Source organism: Ctenopharyngodon idella, chromosome 21, assembly GCF_019924925.1.
Source record: "Ctenopharyngodon idella isolate HZGC_01 chromosome 21, HZGC01, whole genome shotgun sequence".
Classification (NCBI taxonomy): domain Eukaryota; kingdom Metazoa; phylum Chordata; class Actinopteri; order Cypriniformes; family Xenocyprididae; genus Ctenopharyngodon; species Ctenopharyngodon idella.
Genome location: NC_067240.1, coordinates 26,107,548 through 26,134,369, shown reverse-complemented (window position 1 = coordinate 26,134,369; position 26,822 = coordinate 26,107,548). Strand labels below are relative to the sequence as shown.

The following is a 26,822-nucleotide window of genomic DNA, read 5'->3' as shown; positions in this document are numbered from 1 at the left end:
CTAAGAGGATTGCCATTGTAAAAATCTCAACCCTGCTGATGGCAATAAAGGCCTTAACTTCCCCTTTGTGTTTGTCTAGCTGAAAAGAGCGGCTTGTTTTCCTTCACCTGTCCTTTCCCCGGTCTCCTTTCCTCCCTTTCCCAGCTCCATTTTCTTTTGTGCGAGTCTAATTTGACACCCTGACTGCTGAGCTCTGCGGAGCCGTTTCTCAGTGATGCTGGCAGATTGGGGAGTATTTGAGTTTTACAGAAAACTTCTAAGGGAAAATGCTTTTTAAAAGATCAGATTCATAATGGGATGTAGAATTTGAATGCCCACTTTATTTATTTGCATAGCCTAGTTTGATGGAATAGCTGGCATTGAATGCTCTCCTTGTCGGTTGGAAATGATCTTGACATGTGGGATTTCAATAAATCGGTTCATCTGACAATAGCCAATGTGTATAAGATTAATTTGGAATTGTTTAATATTGTTTTTTAAAAAGTTTTAGCTTGAGTTTTGTTGACACCGAATCATCATTTATCAATGTTTAGTTCGCTCATCAAATTCACACATATCCTACAGCTGTTTGATTAATTTGTCACAATCCAGTGTTTCCCATACATTGATTTATTTTTGCCGGCCCGTCACTATATCAACATTGACCGGCATGACCCTAGAAGCAGGGGCCGGGAAACTTTTTTGACCAAAGAGCCAGTTTAGTTCTCTTTCGCGGCTTTGAGTTTCCTTTTTAATATCAAGCTCGTCCCACTTTTTACTTTCTTATTTATTCATTTATTCACTGAAAGCTGTGTGGATTATCATGCAGATATAAATGGGTCATTGGCGAATAAGGTTTTTAAAAGTGTAAAAAAAAAACCATGGAGATATAATTAATTTTGAAGTTTTATTAAGTGTTAACAGTGAGATTATGTGGTTTGTATAATCAATTAACACTGCTTTTGTCATTTTTTTACAAGATGGACAAAATTTGTCACCAAAAAAGTCATTCGGCTTAACCAAAATTTCGGTTTTACCGAATTACACTTTTGGTTATACCGAATGACGATATTTTTCAAACAATACTAACAGTCTGATATCTAGCACGCAAAAGGACAATCAAACATTTTATATTTAGTACAAGTTTTAAAAATATTACACGTTTCCCATGTGTTCGGTTGTACCGAATGACCTGATGTTTTGGGACATGTGTATGAGCAAGTGAAAACATTAATTTTTCAAATAGTTAAGAGAGAGTTAGTTACTTTGCTTCACGACCATGTGGTCCTTTGCAGGTGTCTGAATGATGTCACATCCTGTCACGTGATATTGACCGCATGACTTGATCCAAAATGGTCCCTTTATATTGGTTACTCCGAATGACATCAATGAAATTCATTTCTCTGGACATTTTTTCTCATAACAAAGCAACGACTCCTACACATAATTTTGTAGACACCCTTGCCACATGCCACATGATTTTTGTGAGCCAGGCGTGGCTCGCAAGCCATATGCTCCCGACCTCTGTCCTAGAGAGACCGAGGTCCACCCACCACAGTTTCACAAAATCCTGTGGGAAACAATGCATTCAGTAGAGAAACAAGCAAATCACCCATATTACTTGACGAAATAATATCAAATTTAGTAATAATTGTGTAACTACAATGGGTGGTAAATGGGCCATACATATTTTGTATTGGGTTTGCAAGAATGTGAACATGCTTTAATGTTTAATGTCTGTCTGAAACGTGTTGATGTCTGCAAAGCCTCTCCTTCCGAAAAGCCCAGATGGTTCTGATTGGCCAGCTGACCATAATTGCGAGTTTTAGCTTTCAAAGCTTCTAAAGCAGTTGTAAACACAATCAGTTAATAATGTTGTCGGCTTTACCGTATCAGTTCGAGCCTGAGTCAAACTCTTGGAAATGCAGATTATCAAGTAGATGTCACAGTGCTGTAATCCAATACAAATGACTCCGAATGACAAGAGAAATAGTATTTAATCCACAAAACCCAAAATACACAGGGGAATCTTCAGGAACTGCTAATGTACACAACACTTCTAACAAAGACAAGAACCGACTAGCAACAACACCAAACAGGGAGTATATATACACAGGGAGAACTAAACAAGACATAGGTGGGGCCTATGTTCGGAAACCGAGGCAACTAACACGAACCAGTTAAGTTCAAACTAAGCTGAAACAGGAGACAAGACACAGGAACAAAAACACAATAACACCTCAATTTTATGCAGTGGCCCGAAATGAGGAGAAAAAAAGGGGGAAAAAAATGCAATTTGGTGCAGTTGCTGATATTTATGGCCAAAAAGTTGAAATTCTTATAGCTTGTAAATCAGTGAGATCTTTGGAACAGTATAGCAGACTACTTAAATAAAATGCATATAAATATCAGCTGTCACTCTATATCTCCCAATAATATGTCTTAGTAAAATGATATTTAAATGCTTAGTTTTATGATTGAGCTCTGTAGATTTTATTACATAGTTCTGGCATGAAACTCTAGATGGCACAGGCTAATAGGTCTAACTCATTTGGTAGCGATCATGTCTTTATCTACAAGCACAGCTGATTGGTTGTTGTTGCATCAGTGGCCAAGGAGCTGCAGCTCAAAATTCAAACAAATACTGGTAATGTTTACTGTTAGCAGTCTGCAGCGCTATCATGACACCCTCCACCTTCCCCAGCTCCACCTGTATAGACCCTGTAGCAGGTCTATACAGGTGGAGCTGGGGAAGGTGGAGGGTTTATGAAAGCGCTGCAGACTGGTTAATTCATGTATGTTACATGAGCAGCAGCAGAAGCATGTCTTACATGCTCACAGCAATGTCTGTGAATGTATTGGCAGTAGCAAGTCTTGATACTTGCTCTGCAGCAGCATAGCACATCTATTCCGTCAAGACCAAATGCATAAACATTGCCATATCCATTACCATGTCAATCTCTATTATCATACCAATCTCCTGAGACTTGTCATGACATAATTGCATTTTAATTGCACATAAAGCTAAATATAGAGAAAAGCACTACACTATAATAAGGAATAAATGACTGAAGAAGATATTTCACTCTCTCAACAGAGTGGCCAGTCACCACCAGCAGAATTTGATGACGGTCGCTAACCTCGGTGTAGTGTTCGGCCCTACGCTGTTGAGGCCTCAGGAAGAGACTGTCGCAGCGATCATGGACATCAAGTTCCAGAATATTGTGGTAGAAATCCTGATCGAGAACCACGAACGGGTATGTTTCTATTTGCTTGTAAGAAATGGATCCTAGCTGACCAGGGGCGCTTTTCTCGAAAGCATCGTTAGACAACTATAATCACAAGTTCCGTCGTTATCAGCATCGTTCAAAGTTTTGGTGTTTCCAGAAACCAAAGTTCCAGCGAACATTTACAAACAGCATCGCAAAGTTGTGCGGTTGGAACGACAGCTCTCGACCTGTGGTTTGAAGCATAGTTCACATGTGGACTAAATAGATTCGATTGACGTTTAGTACAATCTATATCTTTTATTTTGAATATAAACAAATGTCACTTAGGTCTTTTAGTTTGTCAAGAGATTTGAAGTGCTGTTTTTGAAGAGTGCGCATGTGTGTACGTGCTCTAGTATGCAAGAACGAGCCTATGATTGAATCTGGAAATAAAGCAAAATAACTGACAAAGGTGAGAATAAGTCCATATCCGTAATTTATAGCAACAAATCTAGCATTAATTCAGTCTCAAACAAATTCATTAAAATAAGTTATTACTCCACCACCTGCATGACATCATTCACCAGTGTGGTTGACCAACGAATTTGCGACAATATGCTTTTGGAAAACAGTCGTGACTAGCTGGTTGATTTCTTCAACGATGAAGATTTCTTCATCGTACTATGGTAGTTAAGCAGGGGTGCGTACCATAGTACGATGCATATGATGCATCGTTAACTCCCTCGGGTCGGCGGTCACGCAAATTCTGAGGCAATACATGTATACATCGTCTCAATCATGTATTTATTGTCTTGAAAAGTGTTTATCTGTATGTTAAAGCCATGGTTAGAGACCTCTGGAAGACGTGCCGTTAGTTCCTGGAATGTCCTGTTCTTTAGATTAATTTGTGGACTAAATGTGCACAGAGCGCCCTCTGGCTGCAAGTATGAATAGAAAACAGTATCCAGCGTTCACAGTGATGACAATAAATATTAAATAAATATTACTCCTCTGTATAGAAAATTGACATAAACATATGAGAATCCATCAATATTTCTCCAAATGTACATGCTTTTAAGCTAAAAGGCTATATGAAATGCCATAGAGGTAACATGAATGTTCAGACGCTTTGCATCACAGAAATACATTATATTTTAACGTATATAAAAGAATACCATTATTTTAAATTGTAATATCTCACAGTATTGCTGTTTTTTCTGTATGTTTGATATACACCATGATGAGCTTGAGACATGATCACAGAGGGTTTTTTCACAGCCTACCTGACTGAAAGGCCTCATTATTATGCAGGTCATTAGAGGTCTTTATGCGATTCTTTTGTCTTCTCAGGTGTGAATTACCTCATTATTCATGACGATTCACGCCTCCACGCCTTTCTTGACAAAAAGTGTCTTACAAAAACTAAATCAATATATTGTTTTATATGAACAAGTAGGCAGGATAATTTTTACATCATTTTGAAGCAAAAACTCTAGTCTACAACCTGCAATACCCAGAAGTCTTGTGAACACAGATTTAATATATTTTTTTTGGCCTTATTTCAGTGAATTAAGTTTTTTGTTTTTTCAATAACCACGCATAAACGTTATTCCTTCAAAAACACAAACATGTACATACATGTTCCTCACATATTATTGTAGCCTAGTTTGTGCTGAATACAGTGTAATGACACTTTTTCCATTAATATGTTTATGAACAACTGAAAAAAGCACAAATGTCAGGGCATGTCAAAACTTCTCCAGGGCCCTGAAAATCCTCAGACCCCAGAGGGTTAAACAAATCAACTAGCTAGTCACGACTGTTTCCCGAAACTGTGTTGTCGCAAACCTGTCATTCAGTCACGTTGGTGAATGATGTCACGCAGGTGATGGAGTAATAACTTCTTTAAATGAATCCATTTGAGATCTATTTAATTCTAGATTTTTTGCTTTAAATTACAGACATGAAATCTGAGGACTACTTCTTGTTTTTCTCCGTTATTTTGCTTTATTTCCAGATTCAATCATAGGCTTGTTCTTACATACTAGAGCACATACGCACATGCGCACTCTCCAAAACGGTGCTTAAAATCTCTTGACAAACTAAAATGTGTAAATAACATTTGTATATATTCGAAATAAAATATATACATTGTACCTAATGTCAGCTTGCTTATTTTTGCTCAAGATAACGATTTATTAAGTCATAAAAACAAGAAACTGTGCTTCTAACCACAGCTTGAGAGCTGTCGTTCCAACCACACAAGTCTGCGATGCAGTTTGCGAATGTTCGTTTGAACTATGGTTTCGGGAATCACCATATCGTTGAACTATTTTAGTCACGACGGAACTTGATATGATAGTTAGCTAACAATGCTTTTGGGAAACACACCCCTGAATAGTCAGTCATATACCATATTGTTGTTTTTTTTCTTGAAAATACATCTGCAAAAACAGGTTTGTCTTATATTCAGGGTCTAGACTCTTACATGTCAATACTACACCTGCAACAACAGGTGGCACCAAATGCGCGTAAAACAAGTGTGCCAAGAAATACTGTCAGAGTGTAATGTTAGAAGATCGCGAGCACATAAAGACAGTCTTAAAAATGCTAACAGTCAAAGAAAAGCTTACCGTCTAACACCATGTCCTAACCAGATGCGATGCATGAGATTCCATCAAAAAATTTAAGACGTGATAAAGTCAATCAAAAATCACAACCAATCAGAAGAGTGCATGGACGGGGCTCTCTCGGCAAGCTCCCGGCACTCACAGCGATAAGTACATAATCAAGTTCATGAATATTACACCATTTTAACATTATTAAAAATACATGCTGAGTTACTGAAACAGTTTTTGTTGTAGAATACATTTGTCCACAATGAGTTGACAATTTGAATGTTCTTGTTTTCTTTTATTTTGAAGATCTGAAGTGAATTGTCCATTGTTGCTTTCAGTACGGCTATAAAAGACACAAAAAAATATATTCAAACCCACATGAGATGCTTTTAACATTAAATAAAGCACATAAACATTACCTGAGATTATCATTATCATACTTTGTGTTGTTGTTCCAGACGTCGCAGAAAAATAGAAACCGTTTCTCAAATAGAATCGTCGCACGTCGCCGTCGCGGCTGGTTAGGACAAAAACTCTTATTAACATGGTAAAGATACATTTATCACATGTCGCAGCGTCACGTGACTGTCATGTTTGCATGCCTCGCTAACGGGACCGAACTTCCCCCGTACGTGATTTTAAAATCTAAGACGGTACCAAGATTTCAAAACTACAATAAGATTTCACTTCTAATGTTAATGAAATTTTGAAAGGCTATATGGTTTTCACTATGATGATGGATAGCCTAATTGTTATATAATTCAGATGGGCTACAGGTTATTTTTATGGTATGCCAAAAAGTGTTTATTTTTTAAATGTGATCTTTGGTACATTTTCAAAAAAAAAAGCCTTTTTTGGAACAATATGGTACTAGGAAAAGGCATTTATTTATTTATTTTTTCTGAACCTTTGGTGATGGTCTGCACAGCTAATGAGTTAAATGCCTCATTAGGTTGTTTTTGTCAATTGGTCACTTAATTTCTGGCCATATTCACCCTAAAGGCACACATGCTGTGTTGCTCACACCTCATTAACCATGTGAATGAAGAACATAATTCCTCTATTAAAGGGGGCAACACTGATTCAGCATTCTTATCCAGCAGCAAGACCCCTTTTAAGGGACACACTCAGCCCATGTCTGCTGTAACAGGTAACTTCAAAGCCAGCAGGAGCTTAAGGGTAAAGCAGCTTAGAGTAGTTGCCATGGTAACATGCAAATCGGCTCAAGGCTGTTTCCTCAAGCTGACCCCACTGTCACATGACATTGAGCCACTCCCTCCTGCATGAAGGGGTGAAGTGGGCTGGGTAAGGGTAAGTTTTAAGATCAAGGCTGTCAATACGTCCTGTACAATTAACCTTCCATGTCTCATCCCCGTAAAGACACGGCACGTACGTTATGTTACTCTGTGAATGAGGTTAACCTGTAATGAATCCTTCAACTTCAGCTCAAAAGCATTGTAGGCTACTTATCCTATATCTGTCAGCATATATACACCGTTATGTACAGCAGTAAACTGACTGTTACATGAACCTGATCCTCAAAAAGCTTATTTACAAACACGTAATAGACTCTTTGCATATAGACTTGTGACCTCCATACATTTTGTCACAAGAGAAAGTTTTTTTTTTCCAGCACTCTTAAAGGGATAGTTCACCCAGTTCACCAAACTGTGGTGCTAATAGAGTCACAAATACACACACCGTGCAGCCATGCAAAGAAAAAACCAACAGCCAAGGTAAAAAATTCAGTTAATTAATACATTAAATTTCGATTTGTTTTTCATCAAACCCTATCGTACCCCCAGAACACTTGAAATATACAGCACTCATTGCATGGGATCATTCTTTGATACTTTTGCACCTTTTTTAATAAGCTTGATGCTGGTCAACGATGGCTTAATTTTCATTTTATGGTGAACTATCCCTTTAAAATCTGCCTTTTCACCTGCAATCTGACATTCAGCAATCAACAACTGATGGATGTCCCCTCTCTATATTTCTGTTTTTTTGATAATCGCTACTTCCATTTCATCGGATCATTAAAGTATTCTAAAAGTAGTCCACTAAAAACTAAAACAATAAAAACTATAATAAGCATGAATATTCATAAAATGTAAAATAAGTACTGGGGTTGAAAAAATTAAATTAACTTGAAAAATGTCATTTAAAATTGAGTGTGCCTGCAAAAGATTATGTGTTTGATTTCAACAACACACATCTTGATTAAATGTGAATATATTGTGAGTTGAAGCTAGATTAGTTCTACTTAATGTTACTACTTAATGTTCTTGCTCCATCCATGCTATAATAAGTGCTCGTTCTTAAATGAGCGAGGTTTTCTAATAAAAGAAAAATACTGCAATTTTCTGGTGTTACTTTTTTTTGATTGGTTGGGGCTTTCTGCAGCCCTTCATCAGTCTTCTCGACACACAGTCTGCCTCAGATTGTTTTAAGACAATGCCCAAATAGTAAAAAAAAAAACAAAAAAAACATTAACATGATCTGTGACTAAATTCTGATTGGGTGAACAAGGCAGATGTTTGGGTGGGCTCACCCTGCCCGTGCCTAGATCCTTCCCCAATTGACAATAATTATTTAGTTTGACTTAATTTTGTAATTATAATTAAGTCTCTTCCAGCTATCGCAGCCAACTTGGGAGAATAAAATAAGGTTATTGGCTGAGTTTTACTCAACTTCCAATCCATGATTAATATGACAGTGTTGAATAACTGTCACAATTAACAATTCTCTATTTTAAATTTCAGACTGTTTGCAAATGGAGCCCTGACAATAGTTTAGAAAGGCCACTGAAACAAAAATCACATCTTTGAAGGATGTGACCATATCTTGCAACATAGAACTCTGTTTTAAGCCATTATCTAGTCATTCACACTTCACCAAATTCATTCATTTTAATATTTTCAATTGTTAATACAATATACGAGATCACAAAGTATCCTTTTCACTGCACATAAGTGAAACATATGCTACACATAAGTTTCATTTATATTAACTTTTCATTCACAGTTATTGGCTTTCTTTCATAATGTCATTACTATCAATTTTTTCATTTGCATATTTTCTTGTTCAGTTTAAAGGTACAAGACTGTATACTCAATGTGTACTTCAGTCATAGGGACCCTTTATTTGTCAGCCACTGGTAGCAGACTAATAGCTGTCATACAGAATTGTTGTATGGAAAAAAACCCCAGCTTTTTCCATGGAAAAAAGTCAAAGGTTTGGGACAACATGAAAGTGACCAACTGATGGCCGAATTTTCATTTTATGACCAGACACATGGGCATATTCTCCCAGGAACAGTAGCAGCATTTCAGTCTGTTCTATTTTTGTGCAGACACTCATCCCATCATTGTGGCACTCTGACATCTTCATGCTGATTTGAATTTCCTCTCGGCTCTGCAGATTTTCAAAGACATGCCAGTGTCTGGAGGAGGGCAGGGCAACTCCCAGCTCAACCTGCCCAGGCGGAGAAGTGCAGACAGCAAGGCCCCATCCTGCAGTGAGAGACCCCTCACGCTTTTCCACACCCCCACATTCTCAGAGAAAGACAAAGGTAAGTGCTAAGTGCTTTCTTTAAAATATTTAGTTCTTTATGACTAAAAGTAATGCTGGAATACAAACTCCCAACTGTGACTTCATAACTCTGTTGCCAGTTCTATTTCAGCCCGGTCAACACGCCACCATATGGGTCAGCCTCGCCAGAGGGTGAGCTGTCAGGAGATCATATTTCAAATTAAACGCATTCCACCTGTGCACAATAAATACTACAAATTTGAATTTATGAATATTCTTCAAATTTAATATACAAATCCACATTCAAATGCAAAAACAATGCCTTTTAGGTTTGCATCAGGCAGTCTTATCAGTGGTGCACAAGATGCGTTGATGATGCGTTTCATTGTTTTTGTTTTGACAGCTCTAATAAATACAGATGTAATAGTGCTGGCACATTCTCTGTTTGCCTCGTGGAAGCCTCTCAGCCTCTTCCCGTCCGCATATATATCTCAGATGCAAAATGTGCTCGTCTTGACCCTGATGAGCTGTCCTTAGTAGCCTCAGAGATGTGGGATGGGGGGGGATTTTGAGCTGGATAAAGATGCTTCCCAGGCCTCAGATCCAGCACCTCTTGATCCATCAGATAAAGCTATGATTTGTAGGACAACAGAGCGAGCTCAAGTGCCGGTTTCAGCAGTACCAATGACATCTGTTTTTGATAGAGGCTTCCATTGTCAGAAATCCTAAGGGCGTCAGATCCTTTCTGATTTTGTGGCAGAGCTAGTCTTCCTGGAAGGCACCACTAGCGCTAGCACCTTACCCAAGACACAGATAGCTAATGTGTCGGGGGTGGACAGCTGTGGCCTTGCTGCAGTGCCTCTGGCCATTTGCTGTGTTTGCTAGAGCAACAGCAAGAGCAGGTGGAGGTGCACCCCATCCAAACAAGCGTGGCAGGGCTGTGGATGTTCACCTTAGTAAAGCTTATCAGGCATCGGATTTAACAGAAAGGCTTTCTGGCACGTTTCCTCTTGTTGGTCTAATTACAGGGCTTGTTACAGAACTTGCTGAGAGTGGTTGACATGCTGATCCGGGGGACCAGTGCACATGCCCGGGCGCTGGGTCAGTCCATGGCTTCAGTGGTCCAAGCACACCACCAGCTTTGATTGTCGTAACCAAATTTTTCTGACCATGATTGTGCAGCAGTGGTAGCTGTTCCAGTTGTACCAGGAGCAGCCCTGGAACAGTCACAGAAGGCAAGGGAGCTAACTTTTGCAGTGCGACAGACGGGGCGAATGGAGGGTCTTTGGCAACAGGAGGCTTTGGGTCATTCAACCTCATCTGTCAAGGGCTGGGGTGGTTCACAACGTACTTTACCCAGAGTTCCTTGGCAAATCTGAGGGCAAACATCACTCCTTTCGCCAGCAGCAGCAGCCAACAAAGTAGACAAGCATGTGATTGTCAGGATCCCTGGGTACTCAATACCCTAACATCAGGATGCAGGAAAAGAGCAATAACACTCCTGCCCTCATAGTCAGTAGGGCAGGGTTTTATTCAACCTATTTTCTAATTCCAAAGAAGGATGGGGGCTGGCGTTCCATCTTTAATCTGAAAAGGTATAGTTGGTCTTTAAAATGTCTACCTTTTCGAATGTAAAACCTGTCAACCAAGTTTCTTCCCTTTGGCCTGTCTCTGGATCATCAAACTTTTACCAAGTACATGGATGCAGCACTTATTCCTCTCTGTCAGCAGGGAATTCGCATCATGAATTACATGGACGATTGGCTGATATGTGCCCCAACCAAACAACAAGCGTGGAGCAATACAAAGGATGTGTTGTTGCACCTTCTCAGACTAGGCTTGATGTTGAACAAGGAGAAGAGCTGCCTTACTCTATGCAGAACAGTATTGTATCTGGGCTTGGTTCTGGACTCAATGACCATGAAAGATTGTCTTAACCCCCAGAGGATTCTGATGCTGAGGGAGCATATATCCTATCTGATCTCAGATATCGGTGAAGTGTGGCCGGACACTCCTCAGTCTGATGGCAGCAGCCTCTCAGGTTGTGCCGCTAGGTTTACTTCATATGCGGCTGTTACAGCAGTGGTTTACGAGGAACAAAGTTAATCCACACAAGGACAGTCAGAGAATTTTGTAAGTGGATCCAGAGTATGTCCCAGCCATGAGGTGGTGGTTTTCAATGCTAGGCCTCCAGCAAGGGGTCCATCTGGGTCAGGTTTCTTCAAGGGAAACAATAACTATGGATGCATCCAAATCCAGCTGCGGTGCCATGTGGAAAAACTGCCCAATTTGAGACAGCTGGTAGGCCTCTTGGGCAAGGGTTCATATAAACATGCTGGAAATGGAGGCTGTGCATTAAGCTTTGAAGCATTTTCTCCTGGACCTGGGTGCACAGACAGTTCCAAGATGGTGTACTACATAAACCCCCAGCGGGAGACCATCTTCATCTCTTCATAGCAAGGCCAGAGAGCTCCTCTTATGGATGCATGCACATGGTCTTTCCCCACATTTTTCCAGGGGTGGACAACGTGGCAGCCAATCTCCAATCAAGGGGTGAGGACCTAAGCCAGGAGAATGGCAGCTGCACCCAGAGATTGTGCAAGTCATTTGGGCTTGTTTCGGAAGGGCTGAGGTGGACCTCTTTGCCTCTCAGGAGACTACTCACTGTCCCATATGGTACCCAATGGTGGGACTGAAAGGGGGCCTCGGGGCCTTCTATACTTTTTTCACCCTTTACCTTTTCTACCAGTAGTATTGTCCAAGATTAAAGACTCACGAGCCAGAGTCCTGCTCAGTGCTTTCGACTGGACCCACCAGATATGGATGCCAGATCCCATGACATCTCCTATCCAGGCAGGACATGCTTTCTCAGGCTCAGGGGCAGCTTTGGAACCCCAACCCGGAGCTATTCGACATGCATGTTTGGCCTCTAGATGGGAGCCATCAGGGACTCTAGGGCAAGCGGTCCTGACAACATTGCAAGCAGCTAGAGCCCCTTCCACAGTAGTGATCTATGCTGGCCGCTGTGAAATATTTACTTGCTGGTGTCAATCTAAATGTATCAACCCAGTTTCATGTGACATGTCCTCAGTCTTATCTTTTTTCAGTCCCTTTTGGAAGGGGGACTTAAGGAATCAACTTTGAGGCAGTATGTGTCAGCCATCTCTGATTGCCATTGAGGGCTTGTCAGTCGCTTTGCAGCCTATTATTAGCCGGTTCTTAAAAGGCACCAGAAGATTGTGCCTGTCACGTTCACATATGATCCCCTCATGGGATCTGTAGATTGTATTGTAGGCCCTTGAAAAGTCTCCATTTGAGCCCTTATTTTCTTTGAATCTAGAGCAGCTTGCCTTAAAAAAAAACATCCTTTCTTCTGGCTATTGCATCGGCAAGGCCTCTTGGGCACTATTCAAAGTCTGTGCAGCAGCAAGCTAGACCTCCTTGCTTACATGTGGTTAGTTTTAATGCCTGAATGTGGCTTCTTCTTTAGCTACATCTGTCCTGCAAGCAGGGGAAGTATAAGTCCCTAAACACTTTTTTAAAGGTGTACATACATATTGGCTTGGTTTACTGTTTAACCTTTAGTTTCAGGGACTGGTGTACATGTTTGCATATCATAATGTCAGACTGTTTAATAAAACGATTAAGTTTAACTCATGTCAGTCTCCTGTGGTTATAGCCCCACCACATTTATCTCCTGACTTTATTCAGTATACTGTTGACCCATATGGTGGGGTGTTGACCAGGATGAAATAGAATGGGGGTTACGTAGGTAACCGAGATTCTATGAGTAAGGTCAAAACGCCACCCAACGTGGTCACTCTGGGACTAGGAGAGTGTTGTTTTAAAATAAGGAAATGTGTTGTTTTATGTTAAAGTCTGTTTAGTTTCATTGTGTTTTGGTTTCGTTTTTCATCTGTTTTCAGTTCTATTTGTTAGTTAGTTTCCTTTCCTGAATGATTACTTTCACCTGAGGATCGTTTAGTTCACTTGTTAATTGTGTGTTTAAGCCCTTAGTTTCCTTAGTTCTTGGTTCAGTATCGTTTATGTTTGTGTGGTAATGTTATATGAGTTTGATTCCTGTATTCTCCTGCATGTTTCCAAGTAAAGAAATTTCCTGCATCGTTCAATCATTGCAGCATCCAATACATGACACCGGTGATACTGCACCTGTATTTATAAAGGATGATTGTGTGCAGGTGGAGCACGTTTAATTTGATATACAATCTTCTGACAGCTCACCCTCTAGCAAAGCTGACCAATATGGTGGCATGTTGACCTTATTCGTAGAACCTTGGTTACCTACATAACCCCCCGTTTTTAAGTCATGTTTGTTCTCTAAATAGGACATTTGTTTAAGGGAATTTTTCTGGAATTAATTATTAAAATAGTTTCAGGTTTCAAGTTGGCACACCTACACTATCACCAGACACCACCCTGTTCTTAATTACTATAAAAACATTTTGCTGCCAACCCCTTCTGGGCATATGCCGAATGAACTAGTCCACCAATATTAGATGCCATTTAGTTATTGTCTAAAGACAGGAATCACTAGAAGTGTGACTTGAATTGCTTATTGAAATACAAACCACTATTCAAAAAAAATGCAAACCACTAGATCCCACCAGACCCTGTTTTAGCCACAGGCTGGAGTAATCACATTAGCAAACCATTAACTCTTCATTAGGATAGCAACGTTTTGCTTTTCCATCAGCAGTGGAGAAGAGGAACAGTGTGGTTGTAAACTCCAGTGCAGACTCAGTAAATTGCAACAGCACACACAACTGGACTCGACTCAACAACCTGCCCACTGGAGACGGAGACCATGATGGGCTTCAGCCGGCCAAACAGAGTCAGCCTAATTCACTGTAAGTGCTTCAAAGCTAAAGTTTGTTACAATACTGTCTCCCATTCTCCTTGTTGCCTCTGTTTATTTGAGCATCCCGGCCAGCCCAACATAACAACATTGGCCGAACCAATGTCATGAGTTTATTCACCCAACAGCAGGTAGGGGAAGTGTTCAAGAAAGTTATTTAAAAAACATTTTCTGTCATCAAACCAAGCAGTGCTTGTGACCAACTTGAGCATGAGTGAAATCTGTGTGTGAAACTTTTCGACCTCACGCAAAACTCCAGATTGTGCGGATTCCTTTTGGAATGATTTGATTTCGATGAACTAATTCATAATTGGTTTTCAGCTTGTTTTGCCTGTGTAGACAAAAAGAATATGCTGTTTCTCCACACACAAACACATTTTTAATGTATTCTGTTTATCAACATCATTATTCCAATATCAAGGGAAATAATCAACAATGATTTTTGTCATGATATTGCAGTTTGCCTTGTACATTTATGGAACCTTTGAGCAGCATTCAGCAGTCTATGTAAGTAAGCACGCCATGACAGATAAGCTTCTGTGCGAACTTGTATGCACACAATGTAAAGATGTCTTTTGTTGATGTTGATCAAATTTTGTTAACAGATTATAGTATTCTGATCGATTTAATTAATTGACTAAATTTAAATATATATATATATATATATATATATATATATATATAACCTTACAAAGTTAAAAATGCCCCAGAAAATCACTTCTAGAGGACAAATGTTGCCCAATAATGGACAAGTTAATTTCTGACCCTGGTACATGTGGCCACACCTTTAGCCAAGGTTTCTTGCACCAAAAAGTTGTCAGAATCTAGTTTTACTTTTCTCTCTGCACCTTTAAGACTTCTTTATGTAGATGACCTAACTTCTTCACAATGAAGTGCAGCTAAAATGCAGAATGTCAATGTGCAAAACATAACTGAGATGTATTTTCTGAGCAGATTTGGCACAAGTTGCAGGCTAGACTTAAACCTCTGTCACCCATATAAGCACCATAGCTCATGTCTAAAGCGTATGTGCTAACTGCTTTGCTGTTGGTTCAATATTAGAGCATATCTACAAAATAGATAAAACATAATAGATCATCTTTTATTTCCAAAGTTCAAGAAAAATCCTGTTTTCCATGATACATTCCCTTCAAAGCAAACAAACAGAAATACACCCTCTCACATGGCCTGCAGTAATGATTTCCCCTGTAACCTTTCCAATCTCCTACAGCCCTTTTCCGCTGTTCGCGTTTTTTAAGACACACTGTTTGATGTACGCATCTCACTGTCTCTGATAGGCCATGGGTTGGTAATGGATTTTTGAACCACTATCCTGGGCCCATTTTGAGAGCTCTTAGCTGTGCACAGCTATGGGGTGAGATGAGGGTAGATTTTAATGCTATTTCTCTACAGCATAAGTACAGACGGAGCAGATGTTTACTTCCCTCCGAATGACAAGGACAAACATACAAAATGGCCACCCAGTCCCCATGTTCTCAAGATCTAGATCTCAGTAAAACACACTGACATACTTACGCTGACCGTGCTGAGGTCAGTCTAAACCTTTATTATTTATAACTTTTTGTTCATGTATTTTGGTAGTGGTGTTTAATAAGGCAAGCTAAGTATGAGAATTTAGAGTCTTGAAAACAATGTGTTCGAATAGATGGTAAGGTTCTCCTATTAAAGTACTGAAATGGGTGTTCCTCAAGGGTCAATATTGGGACCTCTTCTTTTTACCTTATATATTATGTATTAGATTATGTATTATGAATTAAATGTGTCATTAATATATTATTATAACACCAATAACAAAAAAAAAAAAAAAAAACTTAGTTTTGAAAATTGCTATTAAATATAGCTATTAAAAATAGCTTAAACAGAATCAACCTTGTGATCATTAATTATGTTATTAAGTGGTTTACATAATTGTTTAAATTAGTATTTTTTTCACATACAGTATATTGTATTAATGTGTTTGGAATTTGGTTGTTGGCTGTTATATTTCTTAAGTGCTGCAAATCATCTATTATCTAGATGTATATACAGTATATAGAACATTTGCTGCTCAACACAGTGCAATAATGTTATATGTATTGTCCCTGTCAAATAAACAATCAAATAAAATAATTTAAATAGAGACATCATAGAGCAACCACCAAGAGCATCCTAGCAACCACATAAAGTATCAATGCCCTAGCAACCTCATAACAATACATTAGCAAGAACATAAAATCAGCACCCTTGCTGCCATCATCTATTTGAATTTGTATGTGAAATAGAACAATGATTTAGCTTTGAAGTAGACATCATCTTTATTACATTTCAGAGATCTTTATTGTCGTGCACATAGATTTTAGTTTTAGCTTTTGTTTCAGGGTCAAAAGGGCAGATTGTTTTATCAGACTGAGCAATGTTTTGATACAATCTGTGTTTCATTTCATTACCTTACATTGGCTACAATCTTTGCTTGCTTTGAGGTTTTATTATGTGAACGGAAATTATGAAAAACCAGCACAGCCCTCAGATTCTCTAAATTTCCTGCCAACATATTTATTGTTTAGAGCCATGACTACCGAGATCTTGCTTTTAACCGGTGCTCCCCAAGACTCTGTCCTCGACCCTTTCCCAATCTCACCCTCCCAATAAGAGGTCACGCTCTTAAGTTTCACATCATAAACATTTTTTTTGTGTAAAACTTTGAGGAATATAAGATACCAAGATTAGTGTGAAACAATCAAACATCCAGTGATTCTGGCCCTTCAGATGTTTTCATGAATAGTGTCATAGAAATATTTCCCTCTGTACATCATACACAAAGTCATTAATCATCCTCGGGGCAAGTCAAGACATGCTTTTCTCTGGCTTGGCTAAAGTAGCAGGCTGTCTCATTGTGTTGCCATGTCTGCTTATTTCAAGCTACTTTTCCCCCCATAAAGTCACTTATAAGTATGAGCAGGTTGATGCAAGTTGCATTTTTGGGCTTATTTCCAAAATACAGATACGTACATTATTTACAATATAGTTTATTTCATTGTCCTCCTGTTTAATATGTCTCATGCAGATTTATACTTAAGAAATAAATCAGTGAAATCAACAAATTCTTCATCTATAAATTAATTTGATGGGCTTGTTTTGTCTGTTCATGTTCCTTGTTTTTCCTGGTATTTGGCAACACTGGTCTCTCTCTCTCTCTCTCTCTCTCTCTCTTTTTTTATTCAGTTTAAAACACTGTATTTTTGCAAATCATGCAAATAGCGCAGCCAAATCTGCCACGTTTAACAGAACAAGCAACCAAACTCCAGTATTTACTAGTACCAAAGTTTGCACAAGCCAAAAACATGCACAAGAACATACATAATTAGAAGTAAACAGAGAACTGAGTATCAAATGTGGATGCATAATTAATAAGCATGTATAATTTAGATTTTATTGATCTAATTCTGGGTATTCTGTTAAGCAAGTGCTAATGCTTTTTTTTCTTTTTTTTTTTTTCTTTGTAATATTCCACTATGACTCAGTTTGACAGGAAAATAAGAAAGCCAGCTGCCACAAGTGAGTGATAGTGTTGCATTTCTCTTACTGATAAGAAAGTTCATATGAGATCAGTTAAGTGGATAGCAAGAACGTTTTGTTCGTAGAGGCATCTGAGGCAGTCCCTTTTCAAAAAAAGTGTGTAAGACAAAAAAGAAACCAAAGAAATGTTACAAAATATTAGATCAAATAGTGTGTAAAAAAAAACAAAAAAAAAACAAAACACATTTTTATAAAGTAACACTAACAGTGGCGTTTCAGAGGGAGGCAGTGTCTCTCTTGACTCCATTGAGTTTATTGTGTTCTCATTGAGCTCCTGAAGCATGGCGTGAATGTGAAGGTACTAACCACAAAATGTTGCTTAAAAAAAAGTTGTGTGATTGAATGCGATGATTGGCTGATTACCCTGTCAGTGATATAATGCAGGTCTATCATGCTGGCAGCCAGTCCACAGATTGGCTTAAATGGGTCAAACTGGTTGAAATGTACAGACTATGAATTTGAATTGACCTGTTTGTAATAAAGAGTATATTAATATAAACATTATAGTACATAGTACACTGTATGAAACAAAAAAAAAAAAAAACAGATTTAAACACTTTGAATCTTCATTTTCAGAAGTATTAATACTGTTTTTTAGAGGAACAGAATGAAGGTTATCTAGCTTAACTAACTTTAGATTATTGGATTGCCAAAACAACATGCCAAAAATAAAAATACTGCTTACTGCTGTGAAATGCAGAGACATTGAGAAAAATAAGATTTTGCAGTTTATACAAACATACAGTATGATGACAGTATGACGTCTAAATATTTTCATGGATTTAGGAGAAAAAGTCCTGCGATTGCAACCTCAGCAACATTGAAATCTGTTTGTTTTGTAGTCATTGAAGGTTAATCCAGATAAGCGTCTGTGATATTATGAGATTAATAGTCACAGCACTGATGCGCGCGTATGTGTGTGGTTCAGGTATTCCCTGCGTTGTCGGGACAAAACGACCCCACAAGGATAATAATACCAGAAATCTTCTATCTTGTTGGGACCTTTTTCATCCCTATGATGAAAACAGCTTATAAATAATACTAAATAGCTTTTTTCTTCATTTTTTTTTTTTTTTATTCAAAAATGTAAAAATGCAGAAAGTTTTCTTTGATGGGTAGGTTTAGGGGTAGAGTTAGGGTTAGAGCAGTGGTTCCCAAACTTTTAGGCTGACGTACCCCCTGAGGCATTTAACATCCTTCTGCGTACCCCCTCTCCTCCACACCTTTTCCATTAAGATACAATATTTGCTCCCTTAAATTGATTTTCAGGTGCATTTTTCAGTTTTTTTTTTTAACCCTATTAAATGTATGTCATGTTTTATGTCAAATTCTTAAAATTCCATTGATGTTATAAATAAAGAAATAAATTAAACTAAACCAATCATTTCAATCAAATGAAATCAGTATCAACAAAAGCCATCTTTGCTCTGCAGGGGCACAAGCTGCATCTAGATGTATTTACACTGTTTAATGCTGCTCAGAGGTGGCATAAATGCAGTTACAATGGCATAAGTAATGTTGAGATAATGTTTTAAATAAAAATATTAAACTAAAACCACCAGCGGCAAGTCCCTGTCTTAATAAGTGTCATTGAATCATTCATTCAGTAACTAAGCAAGTGGCTGTATTTATGAATGGGTCATTGAATCATTGCCTCTCCCGATTCGTTCAAAGTCGCAGATTTGTTCACTAACGAAACACTGCTGTACGTTGCTTTAAGATGCACAACAGTTCTGCTGTAGCTTTCGTTGGAACTATTATTTAGTAGCAAAATAGAGCAAACAATATTGACAAGACAATAAAACCAATGTCACATTTGCAAAATTGCATTCTTGCTCTAAATATCAACATTAAAAACAAGAACTCGTACAAGCTGTTTCTGTATTGAAGATTTTGAGTTTGAGTCTTAAATCAATCTCTATGTCTGTTTTTATATTTGTTCTTCATGCTAGGAAGTGCTGAATCCCCACTTTTACAAAGGTACACTGTCGAGACCAGCAGTAATGTAGCGTGATTTGCTAAGGCAGCATACTCTGCATCATATGCTTGCTGCTTGTGTGTGCATACAGTCAGTGACCGCAAAAGATGAGGTAATTTGATTGGATGTTGTGTATTTGGCTTTTCCTGTTTTTACACTAGAGGTGGCATTTTGCCTCTTAGAAATACATGTTCTGTTTTAATGTTATTTTAAGGTGGGGCAGAATTAAATGAACAGCAAAACTCAGCATTTTGTTTACCATTTACGTACCCCCTTTGTCACCTCATGTACCCCCAAGTGGTATGTGTACCCCAGTTTGGGAACCACTGGGTTAGGGGATAGAATATACAGTTTGTACAGTATAAAAATCATTAATATGCAGACCTGCCAACATGTACGCATTTTGACCTCAAAGTACGCTGGTACGATTTGTCACTCTAAACTACGCAAAAACCTGGTGACTCCTCTATGCAGGCGCAGTACTCAAATCAAGCAACCGCAAAAGAAGAGTTCGACCAATCATAGCGCTGGGTTCATTACCCAAATAGCAAGCGGGGATGATTGACAAATGCGTAAGGCCTATCATTAAAATGAGATTGCAGATCGACAGCAATACAAAAGCTCGCTCGATCTCACTTCCACTCCGTCAGTCTGACTGAATTCTCAAGTGAGGACAGTACAATAGTCACGGTACTTCTAACTCCTTAAGGTAAACGGGTATAAAATGCTCAATTAATGCTGAACAATACATCTAAATAAAACTGAAATCGCTATATGGCTTAGTGGTTATGAAAGTGCTGTGATTTGTGGATGAATGACAAGCGCGAGTCTGGAGAAACAGGCGTTTATTTATTCATTCACAGTGTTGAGAAACGTAGCCTACACGTGTTGCGTTATTGTGTTAATAATAACTAAAGTACCTAATTATGTTACATATTTATCTTGTATGAAACCTAGCGCGTTAGTTACTTGTGGATTTAAAAGTACCGTTGTCTCAGTGCTGCACCAGCTCTCGCGCAAGCACAAACGCGTGCACACGGAGAGAGGGAAGATCATTGTAAAATGAAAATTGGTGCGCTAGGTTTAAAAATTTATTCTTGCTTGTTTTTTTTTTTCTGTCAAAATGTTAGAAAGCATTTTGTATTATCCGTTCCTGTTTTTATAAAATTCATTAAATGAAACCACTTAACACTTGCTTATACTTGATATTCTTGAATAATCGATTCTTTTTGCTCTTATTGGTCCTGTCTATTCATTGTCAACTCTTTTCTATAAATATGTTTGTATTGGCTAAAGTTTATTCAGCTAATGCTTGTCTTGTTTATAATGTGCAATAATCAAATTCAAAGACAGCACGTCACAAATATAAACCTTTTTTTTTCTGAGATTTAGTATCATATTTGGATATTGGAATAATAAATTAAGTATTTTAAATGAATCACATGTACACGCAATGATTTTACTGTTTTCTAAGGGTTTCTTTTAAACCTCCAGTAGGGTAATTTTTAAACCCTCCGTTTAAACGACTATCAGGTTCGTCATGAAGGGCACATCCCTAATGTAAATACTTGAAATTGCAAACTTTTTTTTTTTTTTTTTTTTTCATTTATATCAAATAATTGAATGTGATTCACTTGTGGTTGTCAGTTTGTATAAGCACACATTATGCAATGCAATATTAATCATGAATAAAAAAATGGTTTTGAGCAGGTGTATTGAAATTTTTGGCTTTCACTGTATATAACCCAGCAGTGTAAGTCAAATTTTTGAATTGGGTCAAATTCAAAAAACTTTAACAGTCAAAAGTAGACTTATGAAGATAAGCTTGTGTTTGTCTTGCATTCTCAAAATTTTGAAAATATATATGACGCCCCCCACCCCTCGTGTTCCATCCCGTCACACTGGTACTCAAAAAAAATTTCCGAGGTAGGCAGGTCTGAATATGTCTATGGAAAGTCCCCATAAAACATTAAAACCCATTGTGTGTGTGTTCTGTGGTATATCAGCTGTGAGGATCAGCGGTCCAAAGCCACAGGACTGAGCAGAATGCTGAGAAGAAAAGTGGCAGTGCTGATATACCCATCTCAAAGGCCTCAGAGGACCTGGCAGGCTGTGAATCAATGGTGGCTTAGAGATTGATAAACTACTTGAGAAAACGTTGATCAGTTGAATTATGTTGGCTGAGGCAGCCACTGTCACATTCTAGAAAATGAAAGTGGTGCCTTTACTAAAAATGAAAATAGCTGAATGCAAAGTGCAGGTGTGTGAAATCATCTACAGCAGGAGTGTCAAACTCACAGTCCTACAGAGTTTAGTTCCAACCCTGCTCCAACACACTTACCTGTTTTAAAATGAGCTTGAAGGACATGAAACAAAAACATATCAAGCAGAAAAAAACAAACAAAAAAAAAACTTTTCAGCATTGATAATAACCCTTTTTAATAATTGAGCACAAATAATAATTGAGCAGCAAATCAGCATATTAGAATGATTTTTGAAGGATCACGTGACAATGAAGACTGGAGTAATGATGTCAAGTCAAGTCACCTTTATTTATATAGCGCTTTTTACAATGCAGATTGTGTCAAAGCAGCGTTACACTGGTATATAATTTTTGGCTGCACAGCAGCTCTTAAAGAAAATGGTGTCATTGTCCAGCTTCTCTTTAATTCAGTATTGATTCATTCGGTTGTAAGAATCAATAGTAATTAATTTAGTTAATTTATCTATATCAGCACTGGAGTAAACAATGATGTCTTTATCCAGCTCAGTTCAGTTTGCATACAAGGGTGTCGATGCAGGCAGATCAAAACATTGTTGAATATCAAATCTCAAGTGTCCCCAACTAAGCAAGTCAAAGACGATGGCGGCAAGGAACCCAAACTCAAACAGGTGACATCAGGTGGCAAACAGGTGTTAAAATGGAGAAGAAAACCTTGGGAGAAACCAGGCTCAGTCGGGGGGCCAGTTCTCCTCTGGCCAACAGCGAACAATGCATGATTATGATACAGGCAGCTTTCATAAGTCCGATTGGGATCGCAACAGTCAAAGTATTTATTCCAGTTACATCTAGTTGAGGATAGCAATTATCACGCCGGTGTGGGACGGTTTGTTGAGGATCTGTGCCACTGGTTGTCGTGTCGATGAGGCCTTCACAAGGGATGATCTAGTTGACAATCTCTGCTGACACTTCACAGCTGCGTTGTCGTCGTGTCTAGGCGCACGTCCTCAATCTCACCTGGATACGGCCCAGATCCGGCTGACTACGTTTCACAATACATATTGTTTCAAAGCAGCTTCACAGCGACAATAGGAAAATTATTATCGAGCTAAAGTTAGTTCTTGATTGAATCACTTCCGTTGTAAAAATTGTTAATTATTACTTTAGGGGCTGCTTAAATGACACCTTTCCTACTGAAAAAAACAAATACCTTTAATGCATTCTTGCCGTTCATTTACGTGTTTAGTCTATAGGTTTGCGTGTTTGAGTGTGTATGTGCGCAGAAGCTTGGTCTTTTTTTTTTTTTTTTTTTTTTTTAAAAAGTGATATTTGCCAAATTACTTTGATCTTTGCCAAATTAGAAAAATTAGTTGTGTCCGCAGATCTATGCGAACTGGAATAATTTTGATAACGATTTATCTATACATAGGGAAAGGAAAGGGAAGGAGGCCTTCGCAGGGGATAATTTAGGTGAAACGTCAGGGCTGTGTTATCGTCATGTCCTTCATCTCATCTGGATACGGCCTGGATCTGGCAGGCTGCGGCAAACCTCGGGATAAACAGAGAGAGACTAATATTAGCGTAGACGCCGTTCTTCTTATGATGTAGCGAGTACATCAGGTGTTATGGGAAGTGTTCCCGGTTCCAGCTGACCTAATCTATGCAGCCTAACAATTTACATGATTTGAATTATAGAAGTAGATAATGTGTTATGTGTGTGCAAGTTTAAACAGATGTGTTTTTAGTCTAGATTTAAACTGACAGAGTGTGAGCAATGCTAGGAAGATTGTTCCAGAGATTAGGTGTCCAATAGGAGAAGGACCTACCGCCTGCGGTTGATTTTGATATTCTAGGTATTATCAACTGGCCTGAATTCTGAGATCTCAATAGATGTAAAGGACTATAATGCGTTAAGAGCTCGCTCAGGTACTGGGGAGCTAAACCATTTAGTGCTTTGTAAGTAATTAGCAAGATTTTAAAATCTATACGATGTTTAACAGGGAGCCAATGCAGTGTTGACAGAACCGGGCTAATATGGACATTATTCCTGGTTCTAGTAAGAACTCTAGCTGCTGCATTTTGTACGAGCTGGAGTTTGTTTATCAAGCGAGCGGAACATCCACCCAGTAGAGCGTTACATTAATCTAGCCTTGAGGTCATGAATGCATGAACTAACTGCTCCGCATTTGTCATTGAGAGCATATGTCGTAGTTTAGATATATTTTTAAGATGGAAGAATGCAGTTTTACAAATGCTAGAAGTCTGGCTTTCAAATAAAAGATTGGTATCAAAGAGCACACCCAGGTTCCTAACTGACGACGAAGACTTAACAGAGCAGCCATCAAGTGTTAGACAGTATTCTAGGTTATTAAGTGCAGAGGTTTTTGGTCCAATAATTTTTTTTTTTAAATAAATAAACCTAGAACTTTTCAATTGTGATAATAGTTGACCGTATTACTGTTTTTTAATGTTTAAATGCAGCCTTGGTGAGCAGAAGGGACTTTCAAAAACATACACAGAACAAATGACTAAAATTACAAATTATCATATAACATATAGATCTTATACAAAATATAATACTGTATCTGCTATGACTTTGAAACAAAGAAATCAATACAAAGTTATTGTTACTAAAAAATGGATCCATTAACATTTATTTTAGTTTCACATGTTTAAAATAAATATTTGAAAGGAAATGCCCATGTCAACATTAAATATAAATATAAATATATATATATATATATAAAAAATTTTTTTTTTTTTTTTTTTAATGCAGACTCATTTAGTTTCATCCTTCTGCTGGAAGATATAGTCTATGGCACGTTTATAGGCTTCTGTAGGTGCTGCACAGTGATACAAAAAGATCTAGATAAACATATATTTAGCATCATAACTGTATATAGCATGTTTTAACATGGCTAAAACACTCTATTGACCAATGAGCTCCTGAACGTTACATTGTTTAAACAGGAAATACAGAGTGCTAGGGACTAAATCTGACAGTACAATGAATTTTCACTGAGTGAGAGTCCATTAACACTGCTAATGTATGGACTTTAGATTATTAAAGTTAACTCGCCACTTGAGGTCACACTGTTCCCATGACAACCCCACTATCTACTGCGAGTAGATGCTCATCTGTGCGATGGATGCTTGGCTACAAATTCCACAGTGTCCAATAAGCAGCTTAATTTGCTCCCATGCAAATAAAAGACTGATTATGATGATATCCACTTACTTATTTATGTATCGCTTGAGATTTTGTTTCATTTTGAGCAACCACCTACGACCTTAACATCATTGTCTGATGTGTTTGATTGTAAGTTCGGTCTCACTTTATATTAGGTGTCTTTAACTACTATGTACTTACATCAGAATAATCTAGATGTTAGTAAATGTTAGGTACAATGTACTTTTGTGTTCATGTTGTTGCTATTGAGATGGGCTATGGCTAATGTTAAGGACAGGTTTGGTGGTATGGTTAGGTTTAAGGGAAGGGTCAGCAGTGTAATAATAGATGTAATTACAGAAATGAATTACAGCTGTAATTACATATATATTTAAAGATAAGTACAATGCGTAAAAAACATGTATGCACACAATAAGTGCATTATCAAATGATTAATTAGGGATAGTTCACCCAAAAATGAAAATTATCCCATGATTTACTCACCCTCAAGCCATCCTGGATGTATATGACTTTCTTCTTTTAGACGAACACAATCAGAGTTATATTTAAAAATATCCTGGCTCTTCCAAGTTTATAATGGTAGTGAATGGGGCTTGAGATTTTGAAGCCCAAAAAAGTGCATCCATCAATCATAAAAGTAACCCACATGGCTCCAGGGGTTAATAAAGAACTTCTGAAGCGAAGTGATGGGTTTTTGTAAGAAAAAATATCCATACTTATAACTTTATAAACTATAATTAACTGCCTTCCGGCAACAGGCGTATGCAAGTCGAGTTCTAGCAGAAGAGTGACCTCTGACCCGATGTATGATGTCGGATGTAGGCAAAACGTAAGCTTAGGTGAGAGTAGACGCCTCTCACGGTTCAGACAAACTCAAGCTCCTCTGTCATTTCTCTTTAATTCTTTTAATTTTCATTTTAGACTTCTAATTCGTGACCGGTCAGAGGTCACTCTTCCGCCGGAGCTAGAGACCTGCGTATGGCCGTTGCCGGAAGCCACTTATTATCTTTTTTAAGTTTTAAATATGGATATTTTTATTAAAAAAAAACCATCACTTCACTTTAGAAGTTCTTTATTAACCCCCTGGAGCCGTATGGATTACTTTTATGATGGATGGATAGATGGATGGATGTGCTTTTTTGGAGTTCAAAATCTTGATCCCCATTCACTACCATTACAAAGCCTGGAAGAGCCAGGATATTTTTTAATTTAACTCTGATTGTGTTCATCTGAAAGAAGATAGTCATATAAACCTAGGATGGCTTGAGGGTAAGGAAATCATGGGATAATTGTCATTTTTGGGTGAGCTATCCCTTTCATATAAAATGGGACTATAAGTTCATAAAGGTTTACAATATTTCGTTAAAAAAGGTTGCTTCTGTTTTGTTGAATGTTTAAGACATGTAAAAACAGTCCATATATCCTGTTTCATTCTGCGCTGCTAATTTCACCAAACGAAACTGGAAAAAAATTAATGTTTCCAGGTTTCCCATCTTACATTGGATGGACAAACAGAAAGTCCCATCCCAAACTCATGCTATTGGTTGAGCCAGTGTTGGAGGTCAGAATGGCTCGTCAACATTTAGGAAGGCCCAAGGCCAGTGGGAGAGAGTTTTAGGCCAATTGATGGAACTGCTGTAT

At 38.1% G+C, this 26,822-nt stretch overlaps 1 protein-coding gene and 1 long non-coding RNA gene across 9 annotated transcripts in view; one reads left to right on the top strand and one right to left on the bottom strand.

The window, feature by feature from the left end:
• The window catches only part of LOC127504122 (uncharacterized), a 1,137,365-nt gene that overhangs the window by 997,237 nt on the left and 113,306 nt on the right, over nt 1-26,822 (bottom strand). The gene's annotated exons all lie outside the window — the stretch shown is intronic.
• Nucleotides 1-26,822, top strand: part of LOC127504095 (rho GTPase-activating protein 26-like) — a 115,384-nt gene that overhangs the window by 73,582 nt on the left and 14,980 nt on the right. For 3 of the 8 annotated variants that reach the window (XM_051878525.1, XM_051878522.1, XM_051878519.1), the window contains exons 18-20: nt 3,077-3,236; nt 9,230-9,380; nt 14,055-14,208. In XM_051878525.1, the coding sequence (XP_051734485.1) occupies nt 3,077-3,236; nt 9,230-9,380; nt 14,055-14,208 (465 nt within the window). Of the gene's footprint in view, nt 1-3,076; nt 3,237-9,229; nt 9,381-14,054; nt 14,209-14,675; nt 14,724-26,822 lie in introns of all 8 variants that reach the window. The other 5 variants (XM_051878521.1, XM_051878517.1, XM_051878523.1 and 2 more) reach the window with 3 other exon arrangements.